The sequence below is a fragment of the Glycine soja genome, chromosome 6 (assembly GCF_004193775.1).
Source record: "Glycine soja cultivar W05 chromosome 6, ASM419377v2, whole genome shotgun sequence".
Lineage (NCBI taxonomy): Eukaryota > Viridiplantae > Streptophyta > Magnoliopsida > Fabales > Fabaceae > Glycine > Glycine soja.
The window spans coordinates 7,592,741-7,619,432 of record NC_041007.1 but is presented as its reverse complement, the minus strand read 5'-3'; the positions used below and the strand labels follow the sequence as shown (position 1 = coordinate 7,619,432).

The following is a 26,692-nucleotide window of genomic DNA, read 5'->3' as shown; positions in this document are numbered from 1 at the left end:
TATCCTTTCTTTTCCCAATTCCTTTTCAATTTAGTCTCCAGTTGTTTGAACCCCACCTTCCTTCCCAACACTGTCTCGTCACCATAAGTGATCCCATTTGTGATTTGCATCACTCGCTAAACTCTTCATCCCTAATTGGAATTTCTTTAAATCTTTTCTTGGTCTACTTGAGAGATAGGAGTAGGCGAAATTTCCTTGTCCAGATTACCATAACATCTACCATCAAAAGCAGAAAATGACACTGCACTATCAAGTAGCTTAGCCCAATAAGACACGTCAACATGACCAATTCCCTTACCTATATCATTTTCTACATCCATCTTGCTTATTACATGGAGTTTTCCATCATCTAATTTTCGTTCTACCTTCCTCATTAGTCTTCTCTAGAATAGAAACTCTAGGAGAACTCTTTGTTTCAACCTCCATTCCTCCTTTTCCATCTTTTGCTTGTTCTTATTTTAAAAGAAAGTATTTATTATAATTTAATATTTTTAATGTAATAATTAGTGAACTCTTTAACAGTTCCCTATATTGAATTACCACATTGGTACAAAGGATTGAAGCATAGTTTAAATTGCATTGTTCATAAACCATTCCATCTAATAAAAAATTATCCAAAAAAGTGAATATTGAATAACGAACAAATCTAAAAAAAACTGAGTGAAAACAAGATAATTTGTGTGTTTGGTGTTTTATCCCACATAAAATACGTGAAAATCAGAAGGTATAACAAATGGCTTTTACTTTGATACATATAATTAACGCGAAATCATAGAAACTCTTTGATCAGTTGATGCTTCAAAGTTAACACGCTTGGATTTACATCTCTTTCTTCTTCTTTTTTACTGCCGTTTAGATTTACATCTAAAATCACGTTATCACGTCAATGCCATACCAAACACGATTTACATTTTTTTTTACAGCCGCTTAGATTTTCATATAAAATCACGTTTTCACGTGAATGCATAAACAATTCATTTATGCTTCAAAGTTAACACACGTATGCGGATACCAAAGAAGAATTCCAACACGCTGAAAGAGAAATTTGTGGCTCAAACTATCTATCCCTGCAGAATCACAGAAATTTGCATATAATTGTTCAGAACTTTTAATACTTTAAAGTATTTGTTATTTAATATTAAATCTGATTTTTTTTAGAATTTAATGTTAATGCTGTAATTTTACATTATCATTTGAATTATTTTAAGATAATTATTTTAAAAATAATAAAACTAAAATTAAATTATTGAGGTAGTATCCAAGTTGAATCCTTTGTAGAAATTTTTTTTTTTATCAAATTTTACCTATTTTTTTAATTAAATTTTAAATTAAGCAAAGTTTCTTTTTTATTATGAACATGAAGAGTTAAAGAACAAAACTTATTATATATGAATCATGCCTGCTATTACCTCTCTAGCCCATATATCCTCCTCCCTCCTGAACTCCTTTACTCAAAAGATTAATCATTTACCTGATCAGTTAACCTACCCACCAGAGCACTTGTATCTTAATCCAAGTATTACCCATAATGGTTAGAACATCATAATCTAGATTGTGATTTCTTTTTTAGCCGACACACTCTTCATCCAACAAGGGCAAGGTTGCGGTATACCACCCATGAAAATCCCCCACAGCAATTTAGTGAGAATAACGTGGCAGCATCAAATGAATGATGATAACAAAAGGATACAGCAAATGTGCCCGAAACAAAATTCTTTAAAGTTCACTAATGAGTATATTTATGTAAACAACATAAGAATGTTCCCCAAATAATCCATATAAAGCTAGAAATAAAGAAATAAAAACGGTGATGATATTGAGTGACATACATTGATTTACAATGTTCCATAAAATATTTATTTATTTTTATTGTTACCTTTTTTAAATAAATTGTTTTAATTATTTTTCTGTCATTTTATTCTTTTTAGGAATTTCTAAAAAATTTACGAATTAGTTTAAAATTAATGACATGTGTAAAATTTGAATATGAGACTTTCAGATTATTAACACATACTCTAACCAAATAAACTAATAAGTTAATGATGTTATGAAATAATTAATGTTATTATATATAACACTAAAATTTTTAATGTATGTTTAATGCACCAAAATTAATTGTCACAAAATTTATTATGTAAATTTATATGTGCATTAAATATACATTAGAAATTTAAAAAAATATTTTGCAAAACATTTTTTAAAAAAGCTATAACCCGTAAGTACATATGGATGACAGATTTTCCTTACAAATTAATTAATAACCCATGCAGGATTCGAACCTGTGACTTTCATAGTTGTTAACACGACGCTCTAATTAACTGAACTAATAGATCAATCATATTATAAAATAGTTAATGTCGTTATACACAACACTAAAATTTATAATATATATTTAATGCATATGTGAATTTACATAATAAATTTTGTGACAATTAATTTTGTTATAATATATTTAATTCACCAAAAAATAATTGTCACAAAATTTATTATGTAAACTTACATGTACACTAAATATACATTAGAAATTAATGCACAAAAATTAATTGTCACACAATTTATCATGTAAATTTATATGTGCATTAAATATACATTAGAAATTATTGCATAGAAATTAATTGTCATAAAATTTATTATATAAATTTATATGTGTAATAAATATACATTAAAAATTTTAGTGTTATATATAGTGACATTTATTAGTTAATAATATAATTGATCTATTAACGTGAAAGTCACATGTTCCAATCCTACCTAGGTCATTAATTTTAAATTAATTCGTAAGTCATATATTTTTTAAATTTTTTTAAAAAAAATCCATTGGGGCCCATATAGATTATGGATCCATAAATTTATCAGGGATGATTTTGGAAAAGAAAAAAAGCACTGGGTGCACAAGCAGTTTGGCTGGTGTGCAAAGCAATGCCCTCAAAACTGCCACTGATTGGGTCCATTATGAACCATAGGCCGAGGCCCATTGGAGCCCAAAGTTCCAAACACAAAGGCCCTTGGCAAGCGTTCCGCTTGGACTGTGCTTGTGTTCATTTATTTATTTTGTTATTGTTGTGGGGATGGGAGTTACTGACTTACTGTTACGGTGGCATGTTAAATATTATTGACTTCTACTTATGAAGCACTCGGTCAGTGACCCAAACGAAGCAGCAAGGAGATTAAAAACAAAAACCCCTCAAGAATACTCCATCTTCCTATCGTCCACATATTAAACCTAGGTATATAATCCATATTTTAAATATTATAATTAAATCATACTTAACTTTTTAAAACTATTTTTACGTTTCACTGAAAAAGTGCTACCGTTCATCAAAATTTTGATTGTCCACCGGTGCACCACCTAATTCATAGGTGCACCGTAAAATTTGTCCTCTTTTTGGAGACTAAGCTCACGCGATTTTTTGGTCCACGAAATCTTTTGCTCTGTTTTATATGGCGTTTTTCAAAACTAAAAAAATGTTATATTCGAGAAGTGGAATAATTAAACATGTTAATAATAAATTTATTTATAAATACACATCAATATATGAATTTTGAGTTTATAAAATTTGAAGGTGAGGATCGAGAACAAAAATAAGGAAAATAAAAACTTGTCACTTTCTCCCATCCAACATAAATATAAGTAAAATTGGTGATATCTAAAGGGTAAATGTCGTGAGTCTTGTGTCATATTTAAGAATTTTTTATTGAAAAATATTAATAGTTAATGTTATATTAGTGGTAACGAGAAAGATTCTAATTCAAAATATTAGTTTGTTTGAATTTTCGTTTGAAACCCATCAAACATAAGTTTGTGCATTTCAATTTCCAAAGCAACAAAAGTATATAAGTAATTCCATTGTTATGTTTGTGAAAATGTAACTTACAGTTCAACGTAATTTTTTTTCTCAAACACACCCTATGTTTTTTCCTAATTACCATAAGACTTGACCCCCTCCTTTGAGATCCTTTGTGTAAATGAGAGGGAAAAAAATTAAAAAAACATTAATGGAGAAAAATAAATAAAATACATGTTTTTGAGTTAATATTTACTAATTTCTTTTCTACATGAATTGTATCTTTAATTTTTACGCATAAAATAATAAATATTTAGTTAAATTCATTATTTATGTCCCTTGATATATTTTGGGATCCGTTCCTGCACCTTGTAATTCCATTAAATAATATATTATTATTTATTAAGTACAAATATATTCTTTATTTCAATATGTTTTTTAGGCGAATTATTTCATTATGTTAAAATTAAATTTTTAGGACACGAAAGACCGAAATTATCAACCCACTTTTTTATGCCCTACCTCTTGGTCCATCTGTGGCTTACATCTGTCCAAGTTAGAACAAGTGGAATTCAATTATTAATAATAATAGTCCTCCACATGTTCAAGTAGACTTAGATCCTCTTTCGGTATTTTTTTTTTGTTGTTTTTTATAATGGCCTAAATTTAATATCTTAATATATGGAATTAAAAAAATAAAAAAATCTTACCATATGGATCCCAATCCCCATCCGAATCCTGTATTTTTTTCCCTCATTGCTGCAGGTGTACTGCTGAAGAAAGATCGAAGAAACTTCGTAAGTAATTATGATCTATCGATCTCTTCATCTCAACATTTCTGTAAGAACTATATGAAACTAAGTTTATAATTCAAACACACTCAATGAAGTTTAATAAGTATTAATTAAGTAGTATCATGATCGTATCAAGAATTTAATTAGAATGTATTAGCAATTAATTTTTTTACGATTCAGCAAACGAAAAGCAATTAATTTTTTTATGCATACTTCCAACCATAAATTGATATGTATAATAATTAATGAAACTATTAACTTTTGTAATTTTTGCTTTAAAAACCAAATTATTATAATTTTAATTATTTGACAATATAAAATGTAACAATGTATAAAAAATGAACTCTTTCATCAAAATAGAAAATGGGAAAAATGACATCTATATATAGAAATTTATAATTTGTATATATAAAATTTGTACATTCTCTCTTTTATTGATGATAAACGTATAGTATATATTAATAATAATAAAGGATATGAATCAAGCATATTTAGCAATTATTTTTTAATTATTATATAATACATACTAATTAGTAATGAGTTTAATTTTATTAAATTATCAAGCGTACAAAATTGTATACTATCATACATTTAAAAATTATCATAAATATAATTCTAAAAGAACTATTATAAAAGTAAATAATATTACCATATATATATGACATTGCTTGATTGAATAATAGTATAATTTTTTTTTTCATTATCACCGTATATTTCAATTAAATTTATTATAGAATAAACAAATAAATAAATATATTGTGAATTATTTGCATGTTGATTATCGATATAAAAGTAATAGAAAAAATAGTATAGGATAGGAATAATGTACTATATGAAATAATTATTCAGAGGTAAAAGCACTTCAGACGACAGGCAACATGGCCATGATCGATGTACGAAAAGCAATCCTCTACAGAAATATATAAAATATTAATTGAAAATAAATACAAATTAATTTGTAAATAACCAATCCCTTTATATTATTAAATGAAATATAATTGATCTACATCATGTTTGTTAGGGTGTTCATGATCTAGAGTCTATTTTACTAATTCTGCTTGGCTCAAAAGAATTTTTAACATATTTGGATTTGGGAAATTTGAAGTTCGGGTTATATCCCGAGTCATTCCAACCAGAATTTTTGTCAACCCTTTGCGTTCCTATATGTCTTATTTAATCCTATATATTTAGTATTTTATTTTTCAAAAATACATTTCTTAATTTTTATTTTATTTTGTTTAACATGATACCAAAAAGTTAGTTCTAAACCATCTCTAACTATTTTTTATATATTTAATTTTCTTAATTACTTATATTTTTAAAATCAATTTCAATATTTTTTTATAAAAAATCAATAATTAAAAATATATATGATAATATAAATGCTTAAATCTAATTTTGATATATATATATATATGTAGTTTCACGATTGTGTGATTTTAATCTCTCAAATTTTGGTATTTCAGATTTTTTTTTTAATTTAGAAATTTTGATTTACCCTTGATAATATGCGGTCAATTTTTTAAATTTTAATACACCAAGATTACACAATCATAAAACTATATAGAGGAAATATATATATATATATATATATATATATATATGTTTATTATAAATTAGTTATTATAAATTTAAAATCCTTAATTATTATAAGTTTCAATTATATAAAAATAAATATTTATCATAAAATAACTTTAAGAGTGTGTTTAGTTTAGAGGAGAAAAATAAAAAAGAGAAAATTAAGAGTTTTTTTTAATTAGAATAAAATGAAATTTCTTTGATTATTTCAAACAAAGGCAGACTAAAAGACTAAAGGAAAAATATGAGATCAGGTTCACATCTACTTATCTGTCAATTCTCAAGAACCAATGACAGACTGTCCAAAAAAAAAAAAGAACCAATGACAGTTTTCCCAGAATTAATTATTCCTGGTTTCGAAATATCCTTATCCAACTTTGACCGCTCTTCATGGTCATATTTTAATTATTTAAACGAATTTCAGGCAAGAAAAGATTCAAAAAATAGAAAGTATATTGGATAATTAGTAATAAAAATAGAAAGTGTCCAGCGTTTACCTATTAAGGGAAGGGTTTCTTTCCTTTCTTGATACCAAACCAGCATTTCCAATCAAGGTTATCTTTCTCTCTCTCTCTCCTGTGTCTCTTTCTCGCTGTGTTCCTGACTCCTCAAAGTTCTCGTTCTCCTTCTACTTCCTTTCTTTCATACTATATCTGATTGGTAACATTTTTTTTTTCTTCTTCAATTTTTCCCCTTTCAGTAATCGAGATAGTGCTCCAACTAGCTAATAGAGTGAAATATATCAACAAATTAAAATCGAACCCCACCAATCCAAAGCTATCATACCCTTGCATGTTCACGAGCTTCCTTTTGATTGGTAGGTTATTTTTTCTGTTTCCCTTAACCAGATCTGAAACTGGGCGTGCCTTTTATTAGGTTTTTTTTTTCTATCTATGTTACGCAAGAACCCAGTGTTTATATCATTCCATATATATCCTTATATGTCATATATTATTATTATTATTTTGTTTTAAGAAAAGTGTGAGAGAACGTGTTTAATTAAAATAGTTTTTTTTTTACTTCAGGTTTGTGCAGCTGCTAATTATTAAAATGACGAGAACGAGGATAAAGATAAAGAAAATCGACAACATAACGGCGAGGCAGGTAACATTTTCTAAGAGGAGGCGAGGGCTATTCAAGAAAGCTGAAGAGCTTTCTGTGCTATGCGATGCTGAGGTTGGTCTCATTGTTTTCTCATCTACCGGGAAGCTCTTTGATTATAGCAGCTCCAGGTACGTGTACGGACGACGACTGGTATATTATAACACACCACTCTTGAGTTTTTGACTTTTCTCTCAGTATTTTGTATACACATACTAGTAGACGTATACATTGTTGGGAAACCTAGGGGATAAAAACTGGGGTATAAACATGTGTAAAGCACGTTCTTAATTACGTTGCTTTCAATTAATATTAATATGTCTGTATGGTTCTTTCTATCCTAATTCCTAGCCAGTAGTGCCAGTGGTTTATGTACGGAGTGAGTATCTGGAAGTCTGTTAGAGAGAGAGAGAGAGAGTGTGTGTGAAAACTGAGAGGAGAAGGACGGGGATTAGATGTAATCTCATGATGGGTTTGGAACAGAAACCTCGTTTCACTCGCTTATGGTTCTAATTTTATGGAAATTTAATAGTAGGCTATTGAAGTTTCCATGAAAGGTTGTGTTGGGAGAGAAAAAAGAAAATGAAGCATTAGTTAAATAGTAATTCCTAAGCGATCGTTTTAACTATTTTTTTGTAAATATTTGAAAAATAGGAAAATAAAGTAAAAAAAATGAATGGATTTTTTTTTTTATAATTGTTAATAAAAAAGACAAATTAATCCAAACTGAATCCTTTCCTATCTGTCCAACACATGAAACTGTAAGCTAGCTAGACAAAATATTCTATATCTTATGTACTTAATGAATTAGTTTAGCTTTTTTCACATACAATCAAACGGCCTTGTACTACTCAATGACACATTGACAATGGATAAGTTCACGAATCTGCCTGATATTGTTTCATTATGTCTTGGTTCGGTTAACTGATCAATGGAGTATTAACTTTCGACTTTTCACATCTAATTATTTTCTAGCTGCATGATTCTTCTGGTTGGCCATCTTCTCGTACTCTACCGATCGATAAAAAAATAATTGATGTTATACTGTGCATCTAAATAGTTTTATATACTGTTGAAAGTTGTTTTGTTGCAGTTTATGCACTTTTCCCAAATAATTAATCATGCATGTGTGTCGTGTAGGAATTTAATTAAAACCCTCGAATTTTTTTTATGAAATTCGGGTTGATGGAGTCAGAAGTAAAGCTTGACTCGTATATATTTAGTGTGTGGTTAATTAAGGCTTAAGATGTTGAGTTTTTTCTTCTTTGTTTTGTCTTGATTAGTAGTGTTTTAGAAGAAGGTCTTTTTTCAAAGATTAAAACAACTTGTGGTTCAATTTGGAAGATTGATTTCTTTAAATAAAAAAATAGGTCCAATCCAACATGATAAGATGTGGTTTGGATTAAGTTAGATGATTTGTTTTTACCAACACATTATGTCTAAGAACATATTGCAATCCTATATTATTTATTGCTAAGCCAAAACAAAAATCTGAATTGCTTAAATCATCTAAAAACCATAGTACCTACTAGACACATAGAAACATCATGCAAGGGAAAGATAACTTCCGAATTTCAGGGTGTGTATGCTTTTCCTGATGTAATTATTGTAGTATTTGTTGATGCTAATAATAGTATAATTTTTCAAATATAAACTATTAAAATTAAATTTACATAATTTGGTTATCACATTATATGCCTTTGTTCAAATAGTTACTAAAAATAATCTTAAATTAGATATATTAGTTATAATCCTTTAGCTAATATATTTTAACAATATTGGGGAATTAATTTGAAGGATTCTTCAGTACTTAAAAGATTACATAGCATCATTTTTATACTTTAAGGACTACTAGAAGAGATGATGATACCTTAAAGACCAATTTAATGGTTTATTCATTTTACCTTTGGAGATGAAAGGTGAGATATTCACGGATTTAGAATAAAAAATTATATTCTAGTATGACCTTAAATTCTTTGATATGCTGGACGACATGCATGGGTGAAACTATACATGTACGTGAATAAAAGTCCTAAGTTCTAAAAATATTTCTTATGGTGGCTATTGGTGAGGGTATATTTTTTCCCTTACCGAACTACATCCTTCAAAATTTCATCATTATCAGACATATGAGCAGTATGGGAAATTAAGTTGACAAAGTATATTTAGCTATCATGTTTTAACTTGGGAATGACATGCATAATTGCTTTCTCAACAAAATGTCATTTTCAGGTTAATTTGGTAAAGGGGAATATAGCCCCAACAATATACTTAGCTTTCCCAAAATAATCCCAATAAAAAAAATAAGTAAAGTAACACAATATACCTATATAAATCCTATAAATCGACTCTGCATTAAAGTAATTAAAAAATATATAGCATTAAGAATAGATAAAAAATATATAGAGTTTAATAAGTGTAAAAAATTTTACATTATCAATTAATAAAAGATTATTATTGATATGATTTTAAAATAATTAATAGAAAATTTAACAAACTTATATATATATATATATATATATATATATATATATATATATATATATATATATATATATATATATATATATATAAGTATGTTGAGATTCGATATGTGGTTTAAATTGGTGGTTGAAGCAGAGCGAAAATGAGTGAATAGAGGAAATTGTGTTATAGTGATAGTTAATTTCTATTTTCAGTTTTCTATTATATATGATAATGGTGAATGGTGTTTTTCTGTTATGCCTTGTGGTTAGCTACTCTTTCTTAGTTACCCCATCTAGTCTTTTTGCAATATATGCCAACTTATATATGCTTATATTTGTTCATGTTGATCATATGTTCGTTACTTCGTTTTTTAATTTTTATCCTCAAAATGTATTTTATATATTGTGGCTTAGCTTCCTTCTAGTTTGATTTATAAGGAGATTTTTGCCTAGTTCACAACTTCGAGTTGCAAATCAGAGTAGAGTATACAGCTATTGTAATATTGGAAAATACTGTTCACTTAATTATATTGGCTTGAGGAAATCCTTTAATTAATTTACGACTAATAACTAATATAATTTTGTTTTTCACAAATGTAGCACAGCGCTAAAGGGTGGAATAAATTACTTGCACTTTTGCAATGTTGTTTGAGTTGGGAAAAATCCTTGACAAGATGCATCTTTTTCTTTTAAGAAGTTTATTTAATTTCACACCTGTGACTAACTCTCTTTTCTTCGTCTCTTCTTGTTTTGGTCGAGTAAAGTATGAATGACATAGTTACAAAGTACAGTACGCATTCCCATGGCATCAACAAATTGGATAAGCCATCACTAGAACTGCAGGTTGTACAAAAAACTAAGTTCTTATATTTTCTTTTCTCTATTAATATTTATGAGTTTGTTATGATTCTGCAGAGCTTATACCGCCTGAACTTCTTGGTGACCAAAGTATAAAATTCACTATGTTTATATAATTGCTCTAATTATTTTTTATATCTATTTTGACCTATTTCTGTTATTACTTGTACATTTGAAGGAGGTGTATATATAGTTAAGGAAATAGTCACGTTTTAACGTTTTAGGCTGTAGTTAGTTACACTAACTGGTTTGGCACTTTTGTTCATTTCAGCTAGAAGCTAGCAATAGCGCCAAATTGAGTAAGGAAATTGCAGATAGAACCCAAGAATTAAGGTATATCAATTTTGTTAAATAAAGAGGAAAAAAAAGGTGAAATACGTGAAGATAAAGAGATAAATATATTTGAGTAAAATTCATTGCTTGTGTTTATATATTTTGATCCATAAAAAAAAATAAAACTAATAAATTATATTGACTGATAAAAATGATCGATCAGTTGGTTGAAAGGCGACGATCTTCAAGGACTAGGTCTAAATGAGTTGCAGCAACTGGAGAAAACACTTGAAATAGGACTCGATCGCGTGACTGACATAAAGGTACGCAACTACACATACCATGAAGTCATTTGGTTAATTTGGACAAACCTCTGCATGTTGATGCATGATTTATACTAATTCTCAATTCAACTTTTACCTTCAGGAAAATCAGATAATGAGCCAGATTTCTGAACTTCAGAAAAAGGTTTGTTGATATAGTTTGATAATGAAGCTATTATCTATCTGATAATGTTTAGTTAATCAAATTGGAATACACATTTAGTAATATGCTCTTTTCTATAGTGTAATGGCTATATAGATGCAAGTTGTTTTTAATTAATATGCTTACTTTAATGAATATCATGATGTTCGATAGAACTTAGTTTGGTTATATTATGAAGCATATAATTCGAAGAAACACATCAGATCGAGTGTAACATTAAAGCCTGTGCTTTAATTCTAGGAATATCATAATATGCATATTAAAGTGATCATTTTATCCAAGATTTCTGCATTTCTAGCTAGATTTACACTCACTTCAGAATTTTGAGGATTGTTGGTTTCTTTTGTGTGCATCTCTGCTAATAAAGGGAATCCTGTTAGAAGAGGAGAACAAGCATTTAACGAAAAAGGTGAGAAAACATTTTAAACTTTTTAACATGAGATTCACTACTGTTTCTCTTTCATTTATGATCAATGTGTAAAAAACATAATTGATGAAAATATAATAATTTTTTAATTAGAAATAAAAAATTACAAGCAGACAATTAACAAAAAACTTTTCTGTAAAAAAAACAAAAAACTTGGAAAGGGTGATAAAAAATGTCTTGGCATGGGTTTGTTTAAAAAATGAGAATGTCTTGATTTATTTTCCTTTCATTTACTACGTTAAATTAATAATTAATCAGCTAGCGGAGAAGGAGAAGGAGGCTATGCTGTGTAAGGCAAAAATTCCTTTCATGGTGGACTCAGATAAGGGAATAATGCAGGAAGAAGGTGTCTCGTTAGATTCTACAAATAACATTAGCAGTTGCATCAGTGATCCTCCTCTCGAGGATGGTTCCTCGGACATATCTCTTACGTTAGGGTAAGCAACCGAAGCAAACACTTATACACAAGTTACAAACTATACATTGAATTCTACAAAAATTAGCTATTTTTGATTGTTCATTAATTTGAATAAGTCCTTTGTTTTTTCAGGCTACCCTTCTCTAACTGAAGAGGTAACATGGTGAAAGAGTCTTGCCCCGTTTTGAGCGTTATTAAGATTTTTTTTCTTAAAACTGTACCAATATTTTTTTTAATTAAGAAAAAAACTGCACCACTATATATATGTTTTTGTTGGATTTGTTTATAAGTGAGAAGTGTATTAAAAAGTAAAATGTATGATTGTTAGCTAAACCAATGAAATATATTTTATATACTTCCGTGTGTATTAATTTAATTTAATATAATATATTAACTATTAATTTTCATCACATGTATATCTTTGTAGTAGTAGTATTTTTTTTTTGTCAAATTTGCACTTTGGATCCTTTAATTTCTTGTTGAATACTAGAGTACATTCGTATAGTAGTTCTTGTGTTTTTTTTTTTTTTTTGAGGGGAGTAGTACTTATGTTAAAGAGAGAAATATTTTTTATCAAATAAAACCTCGCTATAATTTCACTAAAAAAAACCAATGTACTTCACTGTAGAATTTACAAATCATATTTGATTAAAATTGTCTCTCTTCCCAACATGATCATATCTTGTTACTCAATAAAATTAATTTTAAATTCATAATTGATTTGGTGAAAAAAAAAACTTAAAACTTAAAAGAAAGTTACATTTCTTTTCTAATTATATTATTCAATAATATTACACAATTTAAATGAAATTTTAAATTAAATTATATATGAAGATTAGTTTAATTTCTCATGATACGCTAATCTTAATTATTTTACTTTACCAGGAATTCTTAATATAAAATATAGATGATATTTCTATAAAAATAAAACAATAACATTGACAAAATATATATACATATAATCTTAATTTAACAACTTACGTTTCATGTTAATATAAAAAAATTATCAAAATATTAATCTTACTTGAATTATTATGCACACAAAATGGGTGAACAAAAATCATGCAAAATTATTATATATGTATTTGTCATAATTGAGAGATCTGATATCATCTCAAGATCCATTTTTATCCTTTTTCTATTCATTTGCATTAACCTTTTCTCATCTAGTTTTCTAGCATTAAAATCTTAAATAATCTTTTTTCACCATTCTCATTAATTGCTATCCCTATTTACATTTTTTATTAACTTAATTGTTTTTTAGCTTATTTTCCACCATGTTCATTATTTTTTACTTGTTTTTATACACAATTAAAAAAAAATGTTCGTTTGATTAATTTTTCCATTTGCATGTTTTATTTCTACTCATTTGAATATTTTTCCCACTATTTTTTCCCTATTTGCACATTTTTTCTACTTATATTGTTTCTCATTTTTATAATTTTTCCATTCATCTAAATAATTTTTCTCACTGATTTATATATTGTTTATACTCACTTGAATGATTTTTACTACTATTTTTGTGATAAATCTTTTGCTTATTTTTTCATTCATTTGCATATTTTTTTTAAGAGCATTTGCATGATTTTTATTCACCCATTTTGTGTGCATATATAACAGTAAAATATCTTTTATGATTTATTGTATAGATAATAACAAAAATAGATTTATTATAAGTTATTTTTAATAAAGTTATTATTATTATCATATATTATAAACTATATTATACTGTATATTATTGTATTATTATAATGTAATAACTAAGTTATATAATATTTTATATAGATGACATTTAGTAACATAATAATGTGTGGGTATATTATAATATGCATGATAATAACACTATAATTTTATATAATATTTTGAGAAAAAATAGAAAAGGAATAAAACTAGTGAGAATCCTTAATCGTAAAAAGGACAAACATTTTTAAAATTGATATTGTGAGTTTAATTTATATGCATTATCAACATAAAAAAAAAATATAATCAATCAAATTAAAAAATCATCTTTAATATGATTTTTAAAATAATTAATATGAAAATTAACTTATTTATCATATATTGTAATTCATGATTAAATTAAAATATATAATAACTTTAAATACATAAATTATTTATTTTATAAAAAATAAATGTAATAGATTATGAATTGAAAGTTTGAAATAATTTTAGACTATAATTTAATTATAAATTATTGATAAGTTTTTTGAAAAAATTAAAGTATTTTTCAAATTTTAGAATCAACGAATAATATTTTGAATTACTCATTTATTTAAGGGATTAAATTATTACTACATATATTTTTTCATAAAACACATGATTACATATTTAAGAGACATAGTTATTTATCAATAATATTATGTTGGTATATAAGTTTGTTAATTTTTATAATAATTATCGTAAAAATCATATTAAGAATGATATTGATAATGTAAATTTTTTATACTAATTTTTTATAACCATCAATCTCATAAAAAGTGTTTCTATCTTTATTTTCAAAACTATTATTGCTAATATTTTTAAAAATTATAATTACTAATTACTAATTTTGGATTTAAAACTGAAACACAGTAAAAAAAATTTATAACGGCGTTCAATTTCTACAAATAATAATAAAAAGAATCACTTAGATTAGGGTGGTAGCTCCATACTCCAAAGTCGAAAGAAAGATACAAGAGCCTTCCAACCGAGTTTAGGACAGGTGGCAAATTATAATTGGCGGGTTTCAATTACTATTTAGGGCACTCTTTCAACGCACCCCCAATCCCAAGAGTGGCATTACAGCTTGCATCAATCTCGGGCTCTCAATTCGCTGTTCCCCCCAAAAACCCTTGCTGGGGACCATGAGCAAGTCTCCGCGCAGAGATCTGCAAGTCTTCGATTTCAACGAAGAGGATGAGGTCGCCTCCGATAAACACCACGATTTCCTCGCTCGCGGTAAGACCGATTTCCCTAATTTCCTAATTCCAGAAACAAACGTGAAACGTGATCTTCAATTGGAATTTTTCATATACAATGCTTGTTCTGCCTTTTAGATGGTGATTTAATTTGTAGGTGTCGTCATTGCGTTATATTTAGTGTTTTATGATTGATAGTTTCGATTTTAAAGTATATCGTATGCTTCTTAGAGAGACAAATTGAAGGAACTGGAGGAGAGGAATGAAACCTAGAGAGTTCTTCCTTATAGTTAATGTTTTCTTTTTCCGAGGACTTAAGAGTTTGTAAATAATATTAAAAATCTAATGTCATGAGGGCTGGTTATCTTTATTGAGATAAGTTGGATTGTCCTTAACACAAGACGTTGTGTAGCATAGGCAGTAGTCTTGTTTTGATTCTATGAGCGTAGTGCACACCATGGTTGTTGAATTCGTGGAAGGGTAGATATTGGTCGCGTTGCAATTTTGTCGCGTTTGTTGATTGCTGCAAATCACGGACAAATGCAGTCCCAATTAAAACTGTGATATTGCGACCCAAATCACAGTCACGGACCATTTTTTAAAACCTTGGCAGTAAACTTTACACACTTCCATAGATTGATAACGAAGAATGGCATGTGTATATATAATTTATTATCATGAAATGAAAAAGGATTAAAGACAAGCAAATGCTAACCAGGGCACTGGTTAAGGAATTATAGCTGGATAGTTTTTATGAAAAGTGTTATTAATATACTCTTGCCACAATTTCCAATGCATCTCCAGCATGATTTTCAATATATATATATATTTTAATCATTATCCTCAGAGCATGGATAGCAAGACCCTTAAAAGATAATCAAATAATAATACTCAATTACTCACAAGTACTATCCAGTTCAAGATCAAGTGTCTTTCTTAAATCTTAATTTGCATTATGGATTATGATTGGCAAGATTGAGGGTCCTACTCTTTATTGTCGAAAATATGCTTCAGCTATGCCATTTAGTTTTTATTTTAGTAATTTTGCATCCTTGAAATGGTTTCCCTCTTTTGTTCCCCACTTCTTTCTATTTTTCCTTTTATATTATCTAAGCATTTCAATTAAATTGATTGTACATATATCGTGATGTATTGACAGATGCGCAGGTCAACAAGGTTGGCATCAAGAGTGTTGCCAGTATTTCTCATGTTGATGTTGATGAAGCTGGTGCTATGTTTAATTTGGAAAAGGGTGGTTCTGACACCTCTCCTGACTCAGTGGAAGATATATATGATAGTAAAGAGAATAGTTCTGTGTTGGAAGCTGACAAACAATCAAATTTGATTAGTCATGAAAGTCGTCATCATTTTAAAATAGATATTCATAACCATAACAAACTAGAGAAAATGGATACAAGTAGCGAAGTATCTTCACCTGAAACAAGCCAGATTGACCCTTCAGGATCTTCATTTTTTTGCACAGCCCCTTCAGGGTCTTCATACAGTGTACTGTAACTTCAATTTGTCCGACTACAGCCTAAGCAATTGATTTAATTGTGAGATTTATATCTATTTTCAATTTTTTTACAGAATGAATCAATTGATGTCAATTCAGAGGCTGATGAGAGCATGAATGAGAGTGCTCCAACAAGTCCTGCTTCTGATATTCCAGAGAATGGTGGTGTGTTTTTTGTAATCCTGGATTCCTTATACTTAGTATACCATGTTTAATTTAGAAATATTATATTGCAGTTTACTAACTAAACTTAGTATTCATTGTTCCAGTGTCATTAGATGGTTGTGGATTGCATGGCACAGACAATTCTGACATGGTAATTTTTTTTAAGCACGTGACCTTTTTGTGCTAAAGAAACTGACATCACATGCAGTATTTTTTCATCTCTTGGTTTTTTTTTTATAGATTTGGTATTGCTTTAGTTGTTTTTCTACTGTTGTCTTTTATTGCTTTTTACTTTTTCATTACTGATGCATATTAATTTTGGGATTGGTTTGTCTTTCCCCTTACTGCTTCATCAAGTTTACCTACCTTTTATCTGAGAATATAAGCTGATGTAGTAACTGTTCAAGCTACAAACTTTGTATTTTCTTATCTCTAAATCTAGTACATCAACATAAAATGCTTTCTACGGCATTTGATTCACTATTTTTGTGGCATATTATGCTTCATTTTGTTTTTGTATTCACTATTATTTTCTTTCATGTAATCTTCAGGATGACACAACGGAAGTCGTTCTTCATCCTGATTATGTCATATACCAGGATAATTATTATCTGGGGCCAAAGTTAACCTTTTCACCTTGTTTTGTCAAGATCAATGTTTCAACTGCATGTATAAAGCAAGAAGCTTTTGATCTTGAATGGGCAGTTGATGATCTCATTGACATTAATTGTCAGTTGTTTCAAAGTGTGAGTTTTATAGTTCTATTGCTTGCAATGTGTGTGTGTGTGTGTGTATAAATTCTATAATTCTCCTTATATGCCCTTTCTTCAGAGTGGAACTGTCATTATAAAGCTTCGAGTAATATCACATAATGCAAGCCAATCAAATCATGTAAGCGATGCTTCAGGTGAGTGCTATTATTATAGTTGATCAATGGGAATGGTTTTCTTCATTATATCTTGGCATACATGACATAACTTGTCATTTTTATTCAAACTAGCTAAATTTATTTGGGTAATTTCTGGTAGTAGGAGTTTGTAGATTGTTTTGCAGATAGTAGTTTCTCTCTGTTATTACTGATTAAATATATGTCTATACATATGCTAGGCATTGAGGAATTGGAAATTGCGGTTGCTGATTACAATTGGTCCCTCAGACATAGACAAATCACATCTCTTAATCTGAAATACTTGGCTTCTTGGAACATGGCTCTTCGGTTAGTCATTAAGTTGTATTTTCTATTACATTTTTCCTTGGTCAGTTGGTTATCGATTGTTCTATAAAATGCTATACAGATTGTAGGCTTTCAACTGTTGGATACTGGTTTCTATCAATTATAATTGATGGATAGGTTGCAAGTCACAGATCTTGAAAGGACTCTGAATTGTAGTATTTTCCTTTTGTTTATAATTGTGACGTGTGATTTCATTGTATGGAAAAGTTTATTCTTGGTTCAAAATTGATATGAAGTGGATATGTTTTGTGCTCTGAATGCCAGTTTATGTCATTTTATGATTAATTTTTCCCTTGTAGTGTGGATGTAGAAGGCAATGGAACTGATTCACGTGGGTCAAGATGCTACTTCCCTAAGTAAGAATCGTTTGCTAATTTCCTTTTCCCTTTTTGACAAGTATATCTACATGTATGGATGCCATAGCCCATAGCTTTTATTTGAAAATGTTTTCAGGTTTCATGCTTTATGGTGTCCAAATTTCCTATTTGCTTTCACATAAATCTTCTGATTTCTAGATACTTTTTTAATGTGTCTATTGGAGTGGATGTAAAAGATCATCATATCTTGTAAATAACCATTAGAGCCTATTGCTTTCTACTATCATTTTTCATTTTCTTTTCTTCTTGCTTTGTGTTTATTTTATTTTTTTTTTTTTGGGGGGGGGGGGGGGGAGGATGTAGCTCCTGATACCATGTTTTATTCTAAGAATTTATGATCTGAAACAGTTTTGAGGAGCATTTTGATGATGTTATCTATCCGAAAGGGGATCCGGATGCTGTTTCCCTAAGCAAGAGAGATGTAGATCTCTTGCAACCAGACACATTCATTAATGACACAATTATTGATTTTTACATCCAGTGAGTTTGCGCTCTCTCTCTCTCTATATATATGCATGTATGTATGTCTAATTATCATTCTTTTGTCCCATGTTTTTGTTAAAAACTTTATTCATCATATGCAAGACTGTACAAGAACATTTATATCTTGTTCTATCCTTCTTGGTTGCATTTTATTTCTTATAGATTGTATCTTTGTGAACCATGCTATGGAGCGTCCTTTATCTTTTCTCCTTTTAAAAACTAAGTCCTCTTTCATATAATTTTTGTAACGTGCAATTTACAATTGAAAATAGATGATATATGTAGGCACTTATGGGCAGAGAAATATCAACATATATTGCGTTTATATAAAGAGAATACTAAAAGGATTGATGATTGTAGGATATTGTGAAAATGCAGAAGATATTAAATAATGAAAAATTGATGGATACTGAAATTATAATATAAGTCGAGGAGAAACTCTCCTTTACGGGGTATAAGTTGATTATTAAGTTCTGAACACAGAAAATGGAGCAAAATGAACAGAAGAGAAATAAAATGCAGCAAGAATTAGTGGATCCTTCCCTACCTGGCTAAAGCCATTAAACCCTTTAAAAATTTCTCTTCTCTGTCAATCTCTTCTCCTTACACTTTATTCATGTTTTCCTTACCCTCAGCATTGCAGAATTTCCTCCCCAATTTGCTAATGCCACATGTAAAATCTGTTACCTCCTTCCTTAATTTTCTCTTTACTCATGACAACATTTCTCACGGTGGTGGATAGCACTGACTTGGACCATATGGAAGCACAGAAATAATATAGTTTTCTCCAATAACAATTTCAACGCAAATAGAATGATGGAGGAGGCACTTTTTGGTATGGACTTGGCTGAAATATTTAGAGAAGGATTTCAACACTCATTATAATCAGTGGTCTTCAAATCTTACACATGGTTTTAGATGTAATTGACATTAGGAGTGCAGGGAAAATACTTGTAATAGGTTCTTTTATGAGGCCCCCATTCTGGGATGGATCAAACAGTTGGCTGAATTCAAATACAGCAGAATTGTAATCTCAATCCTGTACCTTTTAGTACCTCTGGTACTCATTTAATATACATATATATTTATTTTGGCTGATAAAAAAAAATGACAACATTTCTCACCCTGCTTTTATGTACCATCCATTTCCTTTTTTTTCTCTCTTCTTGCATACATGTGATAAAGGCCCATTATAATTGTATGGTTGTTGATCTATATTGTGATTGAAGATGGTTCGATGTTTTGGAAATCTCAATTTTGGCAGGTATCTCAAGAATCAAATACCGGACAAGGAAAAGCCTAGATTTCATTTTTTTAATAGTTTCTTCTTTAGAAAGCTGGCTGATATGGACAAAAATCCATCTAGTGCTTCTGATGGAAAAGCAGCATTTCTGCGCGTTCGTAAATGGACGAGAAAAGTAAATTTGTTTGCAAAGGATTATATATTCATTCCTGTGAACTTCAAGTAAGATTCTATTGAAGTTTTCCTTCTCCATCTGTCTCTATCTGAATTCAAGTTCTGATCAGCGTTATCTTTTCATGTGATGGTAGTCTTCACTGGAGTTTAATAGTCATATGCCATCCTGGTGAATTGGTTAATTTTAATGGTGAGGTCTCAGCTTATGATCGTTCTTGTGAAAGTATTTTCAGAGATTTATGTTATTATATGTATTCCAGATAAGGAGCTGGACAATTCACTTAAGGTACCCTGTATATTGCATATGGATTCCATAAAAGGAAGTCATAGTGGTCTGAAAAACCTGGTGCAGAGGTAGATTAAAACTTCTCACTTTCTTTTATTCCCCTCTCAACCCCTCCCCTGCCCCAAAAAAATGCATGCTGGTTATTATGTGCTTTATAGTAAAACTGAATTTGATGTTATATTATGTATGCAAGTACAAGTTATCTTTGGGTTGATGTTTGAGACCATTGCAGACTATCTGCCCCTGCAGCTGAATTTTAAAATATTGATTTGGCAGTAGCTTTATTAAATTGTGATTTTATCAAGCAATTGATAATGAAGTTCCTAGTGGTTAATGTTTTTTTTTGGAAGGCAAAATTATAGTATTATTAATATATAAACCATACAGTACCAGAGGTACTGAGTGAAACAGATACAAAGCACTCAAGGTGCCACCTTCCAAACACAAACCCAACAGCAAGACCCCACTATTAGAGATAAGTTACAAATTAACCGAAGGACTCCAGAAGATTGGTAGACCACTGGTTAAAAGGAATATTAAAGCCTTTCTCCGTAGCTTTAAGCCAAGTCCACGCATGAAATAAAGCATCATCCATCACTTTGGGAGGTTGAAATGGGGTGCCCTTAAACAATAGGGAGTTCCTATGCTGCCAAATAGTACTAGTTAAAGCAATCCACCAAATACAGCGCCTATTGTGATTCCTCTGTGCCCCAAACCCATCACTGAATTGGATAAAATGAGCAGCAGGATCATCTGAGAAAGCTCCCAAAGTCCGGGTCCAGTTCATGGATTCCCACCACAACCCTACAGTCATTCTGCAATGGAAGAAAAGGTGCCCAGCCTCCTCCTGGTGCTTTCCACATAGAGGACACATAGTATCCTGTAGAGCCACATGTCTCCTAAGCAAGTTAGCCCTGGTAGGGAGCCTATCTCTAAACAACCTCCATGAGAACAACTCAGCCCTTGGGGGAATTTTAAGCTTCCATAAAATCTTGAAATTCCTAGTGGTTAATGTGCTTCCTTTAATTATGTACTTAGTAATTAGTTGTGAAAGTCTTACATGACTGGTCAATCTAATCAAATTTTGTAAACATATGTATCAGTCCTAGAACCATTCAAGGGAACTTTTCTGGCCTTAGAACAGAACCTTATATCCTTAGCCAGTATTTTGTGTATAATAATAATTCATTTAAACGTAGTCCTCTTTGTACTCAACTTTTTGCGCAATGTTAGACATAAATAAATCTGAAAATAGAGCTCAGACCATTGATTAAACTCTAAGTGAGTCTTCTAGATGAAATTTCTTCTTAGCTACTGGAATTCCTAGAATTTGGGCTTATGGCCTAACTCTGCCTCACAAAACTGACTTTTAAGGTGAGGATTGTCCAAGTGTTATGAGCACTACTTAGGCCATATTTCTAATCGATGTGTGATCTCAACCTGCTAAGAGTTGACTTCTTGGTGGCTCCACACTTCACTCAGCCTTTCTGGTCAGCCCCTTTGTAGGTAGTCTTTTCCGAGACACTGACCCAGGGGTGACTAGACCACAACTAAGGCAACTTTCCAACCAAAACACATACTTAATGTTAAGTTTTCTAATTTTTGACTTTTATGTAGTTATTGAGTTTCTCCTTTAAATTAATATTGAACCCTGAAAATGCAAATATCATGATTGTTTTATCTTTGATTATGAATGATGATGTAAACAAATAAGAAAACCAAAATTATGTGCTTATGGATTCTGCTTATTCGTATTGGCATTTTCTGTTCCTTACTTTAATTTCAACATAATATCAATTATACCTGCTTATTTCTATTACTACTATGCAGATTCCTTATATTTGTATTCTGATTTTAAAAAATGAACTCAAGAGAGTTGTATTTTGGTCTTTTCTCATCTGATATTGACAGTTACTTGTGGGAAGAGTGGAAAGAGAGACATAAGGATACTTTGGGAGAAGATCTTTCATCAAGATTCTTAAATATGCGTTTTCTTCCACTTGCGGTATTGCCTGCTGATATTTTGATGACTTTCACAAGGACAATTATTCTTCCTTTAAAGATCCATTGGTGTTTAATGAAACATATTTCTGTTATATTTGTTGAGGAGTAGATACTACATTGTTTTGGAAATTACTATAAAAGGTTTGCTGTTTTTTGATAAAAAAATCTCTTACTAGTTGATGAACTTTAAAATCTTTTCCTTCACTGTCAAAGTGAGGCACCTAATTATTCATATAGAAAATACAGGTATTTGTTTCAATCCATTATATATGTTGGGAGTTGTTTTGAGTAAACCCCAAAATTAATGAGATTGTAAGGGTGGGACATTTTAGTTCTTGAGATTTCAAAAACTTTGTTAACCCCTGATTTTGCAAATAAATAATTCATTTTAATCATTTTGTACTTTGTTTTCCATTGTCGTTTTGCACCAAAAAGGGTTAAAAATGAATGATTTGCAAATTCAAGCATTAACAGAGGATTTTTTAAAATCTCGGACTAAAATGCCTTACTCATTCAATCTTGAAGACTAGTTTGGGGTTTTACTCAGTTTTTCTGCAAACCATTTGTGTTACATACACTTGAAGAGGAAAATCCCAGCATTTGATAATCTTAAATTTTCCTCTATTTTTTGTTCGCTATAGAAAAATTGGAGAGAAATGGAATATGACATACCTTTTGCATTTGTATCTTTCCTCAATTGCCCATGGCTCATTATTAGTTGAGTTATTCAAGGAATACTGATCACTTTTTGGTTTTATGCTCTTTATTTTTTTTAATTTAATTTTTTATTGTATTATGATTGAATATTCTTACTTGTTGACAATTGGCACAACAAGAAAACTCATGATTGTTGCCTATTTCTGCTGAACACTGGTCACTTTTTGGTTTTCTGCTCTCGAGTTTTTCTTTCTTTTTAATGTTTTGTGATTGAATGCTCTCACTCCATGACAGTTGCCACAGCAAGAGAATTCATATGATTGTGGTCTATTTCTGCTTCACTACCTAGAGCTGTTTCTTGCTGAAGCACCTCTTAATTTCAATCCTTTCAAACTAACCAAGTTTTCCAACTTCGTAAGTGATCTACTTATTCTTAGTTCTCTGGTTTATTTCAAACTTTTTATGAGAACACAAACAAGAAATCATTGGAAAGAGTATTTATTTCCATTCTAAAATCAATCATTCACTCAATTGGTTATCAGTTTACAAAGAGCAGCTAATCAATAACTGCTGGTTGACTTATTTAATCACTTGAGTGGTTCAATATTTTCTTAAGTTGAAAATAATTTTACCCATAGTTCTTCTGTTGCATCGTCCTCAATTTTGTTTATCTCTTCATCTGAGGAGTTCTAGCTGAACAGCTTTTTAGCATTCTCTTCAACACACTATAATTGGGTTAAGTACATGTCCTATTAAATAACCTGTGTCCCACATAAATTCACTCAGTGATAGTATGTTGAAGAATGTGTTAAAAGGAGTGTGTTGTTAACATTTCTCTTAGTTGTTGGTCCTGCCTATTTTAGTATTACATCTCCCAATTTTACCTAACATAACTAGTAATTTCCAGCTCAATGTGGACTGGTTTCTGCCTGCCGAAGCTTTTCTCAAGCGAACACTGATCCAGAAGTTAATCTTTGAACTTTTGGAAAATCATGGTTCACATGAAATCTCTTCCTCTGACTGTAGTGATGACGATGAGTGCTTACAAAATAATGATAATAGAACTGGGATTGATCACCCTGAAGTCAATAAGGAGTCAACAACTTCCCATGCTGGGCAGGGAATAGAAATCACTCTATTGTCTGGTTCATCGTCTTTGGATCCTCAATCCTTTAACAATTCAGGATTGGTTCTTAAAGAGCTTTTTGATCCAGGAGCTACTGCAGGAGCAATGTTGGGACAGTGTCAATCTTTTGACCAGCGTTCATCTGATTATCGTTTCAGTGGTTCAATATTTTCAATTGAGGTATCCACCCATAATCTGTCTGCATTTTTTTTTCTTGAATTTGTTTGAACCACTTCCTAGGGTCATGTGTAGTCTGCCCTCCCGGCAACATTTTTATCACATGGACATAGCCTTTCCTCATCCCAAATACAAATTTTGAACCCTTATGCTACAAAAGGCTTCTATGCTTGTCAAATAATTTATGCTGTCTGCATTACATTTTATACGATGACATAGACATAGGACCTATCACCTCCTCCAGCATAGTTCCTAAATATTGCCGTTGAATTATGTGTAAATTTCTTCTAAACTTAGGACCTATCACATATATATTAGTTCCTATCACTCTTTTTTTGCATTGATGTTGCAAAACTAACGCCCACCCTCCTTTTCTATCCTATTTTAATAGGAAGACACGGATCTTGGGAACCAGTTTATGTACTTGCCTACAGATCCCAACTTCCAGCAAGTGACTGGAATTACACCTCCAACATGTTCTTTGCCATATCTTCCTAGGGATTGTGGAGATGAGACATGTCATAGACCACAAATCTCTCCGCTAGTGGATCGTGATGTGGTGCAGCCATCTTTAGATACATCAAATGGTGTCTTAGATGATTCAGAAGATGTAACAGTCACCAAAAGTTGCCTTGTTTTGAATGTGCCTGGGTCATCTAATGAACCTGTACAAGGTGAGAAAACTTGTTCAGCCATGGAAAACGCTGAGCATGTTATAGATATTTCCAACTCGGTTGTGGGAAATTCTCTAGACTCAATTACGAAGTGTGATGATAACAAGAATGGAGATCTCCACTATACTGGTCAAGAAACTCTGACAATTCCAGTGCAGCAGGTTTCTGATGCAGTAGATGATGAGGAAACTCCAATACCATTGCAACAAGTTTCTGATGCAGTACATGATGAGGAAACTCCAATACCAGTGCAAGTTTCTGATGCTGTAAATAATGAGGAAACTCCAACAGTATCATTGCAACAAGTTTCTGATGCAGTAGACGATGAGGAAGCTCCCACAACACCATCACAAGTTTCTGATGAGGCTGGATGTGATGATGGTCAGATGATAGATGACATGGAACCTGATAATTGTGAGGAACAAGCTGCAAAGAGGAGGCGGCTAATGCCTCTACAGTGCAGAAGTGAGGCATTGTGACAGAATCCGATTTGTAGATAAATAGGTATAGATAAATATGGCATCTTGTTTTACCTTTGCTTTTGAATTATTTCTAGGCTTTACTTTACCAATATGTGAATAGTGTCGTTGCTTGGTAGTAGTTAATTCTGCGACCAAAATTGAGAAATATCTGCGGACTTTAGACACGATTCATCCGGGCAATGGTAGGATTTTTTTTTTCCTTGATGAAAAACCTTTGAAATTCTTCACCCCCCCGTTTCTTATATTCTAAGCTCCAGATTATAATTTTGCGATTGTTGCTTTTGATTTTGTTTGTGAAACTCGGGTTAACAAGTTCTCTTACAAATAGTGGAAAACAATAAAAAGCTTAACTGTAAAGAAAGTTACTTAACAATGTTCAAGGGGAGGTAAATTGAAAATAAATAGTAAGTTATAAAATTAGTGCATGGATCATGTTAATCCTCATTTTTATTTCAACAACTATTCTTACCAAATAAATCTTGAAAAACAATATAATAAATTTAAATTATCTAATTATATTGTTTTATTGCAGTGTTTGACAACTTTTTAACTTGAATGTCTTATTTATCAAGGGTTATGTTGAGCACCTTTTTAGACCCTAATTAAAATGTTTTCCTACACTTTCTTTTCCTACGAACATCTCAACTCCTTCAATCAACAAATTAGCCCGATTACGAGAAGTATACATACGTATACTTTACAATTGTGCCAACACTTCAACAAGTTACTTCCAATCTTGTGAAACCTTATGACAGTCTTTAGTTTTGTTTTTGTTACACCTTTCTTATATAAACTTGTTGAATAACAATTTAAAAATTTTGATTCGTCATTAAAAAAAACATAGGTAACACTGTACCAGTAGATTTCCTTAATACTTATTTGAAGAATTTAGCAGAAAATAGTGAATATTTCCAACTATTGTTAGTAAGCTTTTCCCACCCGAGTTTTCCTCTCCAAACGCTTGTCACTACTTTTTTGATGTACAAAAACAACCCTTTCTAACCATTGCATT

General features: G+C 30.4%; 2 protein-coding genes across 3 annotated transcripts; both read left to right on the top strand.

Moving 5' to 3' along the window:
- The first annotated feature begins 6,606 nt into the window (after positions 1–6,606).
- On the top strand, positions 6,607–12,541 carry LOC114415247 (MADS-box protein AGL24-like). Of its 2 annotated transcripts, XM_028379844.1 has the most exons (10): positions 6,607–6,711; positions 6,858–6,974; positions 7,183–7,389; positions 10,488–10,566; positions 10,853–10,914; positions 11,078–11,177; positions 11,281–11,322; positions 11,708–11,749; positions 12,026–12,204; positions 12,318–12,541. In XM_028379844.1, the coding sequence occupies exons 3-10, from the start codon at positions 7,208–7,210 to the stop codon at positions 12,334–12,336; spliced, it is 705 nt and encodes a 234-aa protein (XP_028235645.1). In that variant the 5' UTR covers positions 6,607–6,711; positions 6,858–6,974; positions 7,183–7,207; the 3' UTR covers positions 12,337–12,541. The 2 variants fall into 2 exon arrangements, with proteins under 2 accessions (XP_028235645.1, XP_028235646.1); XM_028379845.1 differs by lacking the exon at positions 11,708–11,749.
- A 2,395-nt stretch (positions 12,542–14,936) lies between these two features.
- Positions 14,937–25,948, top strand: LOC114415246 (probable ubiquitin-like-specific protease 2B). Its single transcript, XM_028379843.1, is given in 17 exon segments — positions 14,937–15,122; positions 16,242–16,588; positions 16,673–16,763; positions 16,868–16,914; positions 17,315–17,509; positions 17,595–17,670; positions 17,871–17,979; positions 18,297–18,353; positions 18,723–18,854; positions 20,122–20,322; positions 20,409–20,495; positions 20,497–20,628; positions 22,472–22,565; positions 23,516–23,635; positions 24,129–24,527; positions 24,916–25,666; positions 25,669–25,948. Coding segments are annotated over 17 exon segments (2,958 nt in total). The 5' UTR covers positions 14,937–15,028; the 3' UTR covers positions 25,695–25,948.
- The last annotated feature ends 744 nt before the right edge of the window (positions 25,949–26,692 follow it).

Excerpts from the sequence above, each read along its gene's own strand:
- LOC114415247 (XM_028379844.1), top strand. The coding sequence starts at position 7,208 with ATGACGAGAACGAGGATAAAGATAAAGAAAATCGACAACATAACGGCG. Across the intron at positions 7,390-10,487 it reads TTTGATTATAGCAGCTCCAG|TATGAATGACATAGTTACAA; the intron begins GTACGTGTACGG and ends GGTCGAGTAAAG. Across the intron at positions 10,915-11,077 it reads GATAGAACCCAAGAATTAAG|TTGGTTGAAAGGCGACGATC; the intron begins GTATATCAATTT and ends ATGATCGATCAG.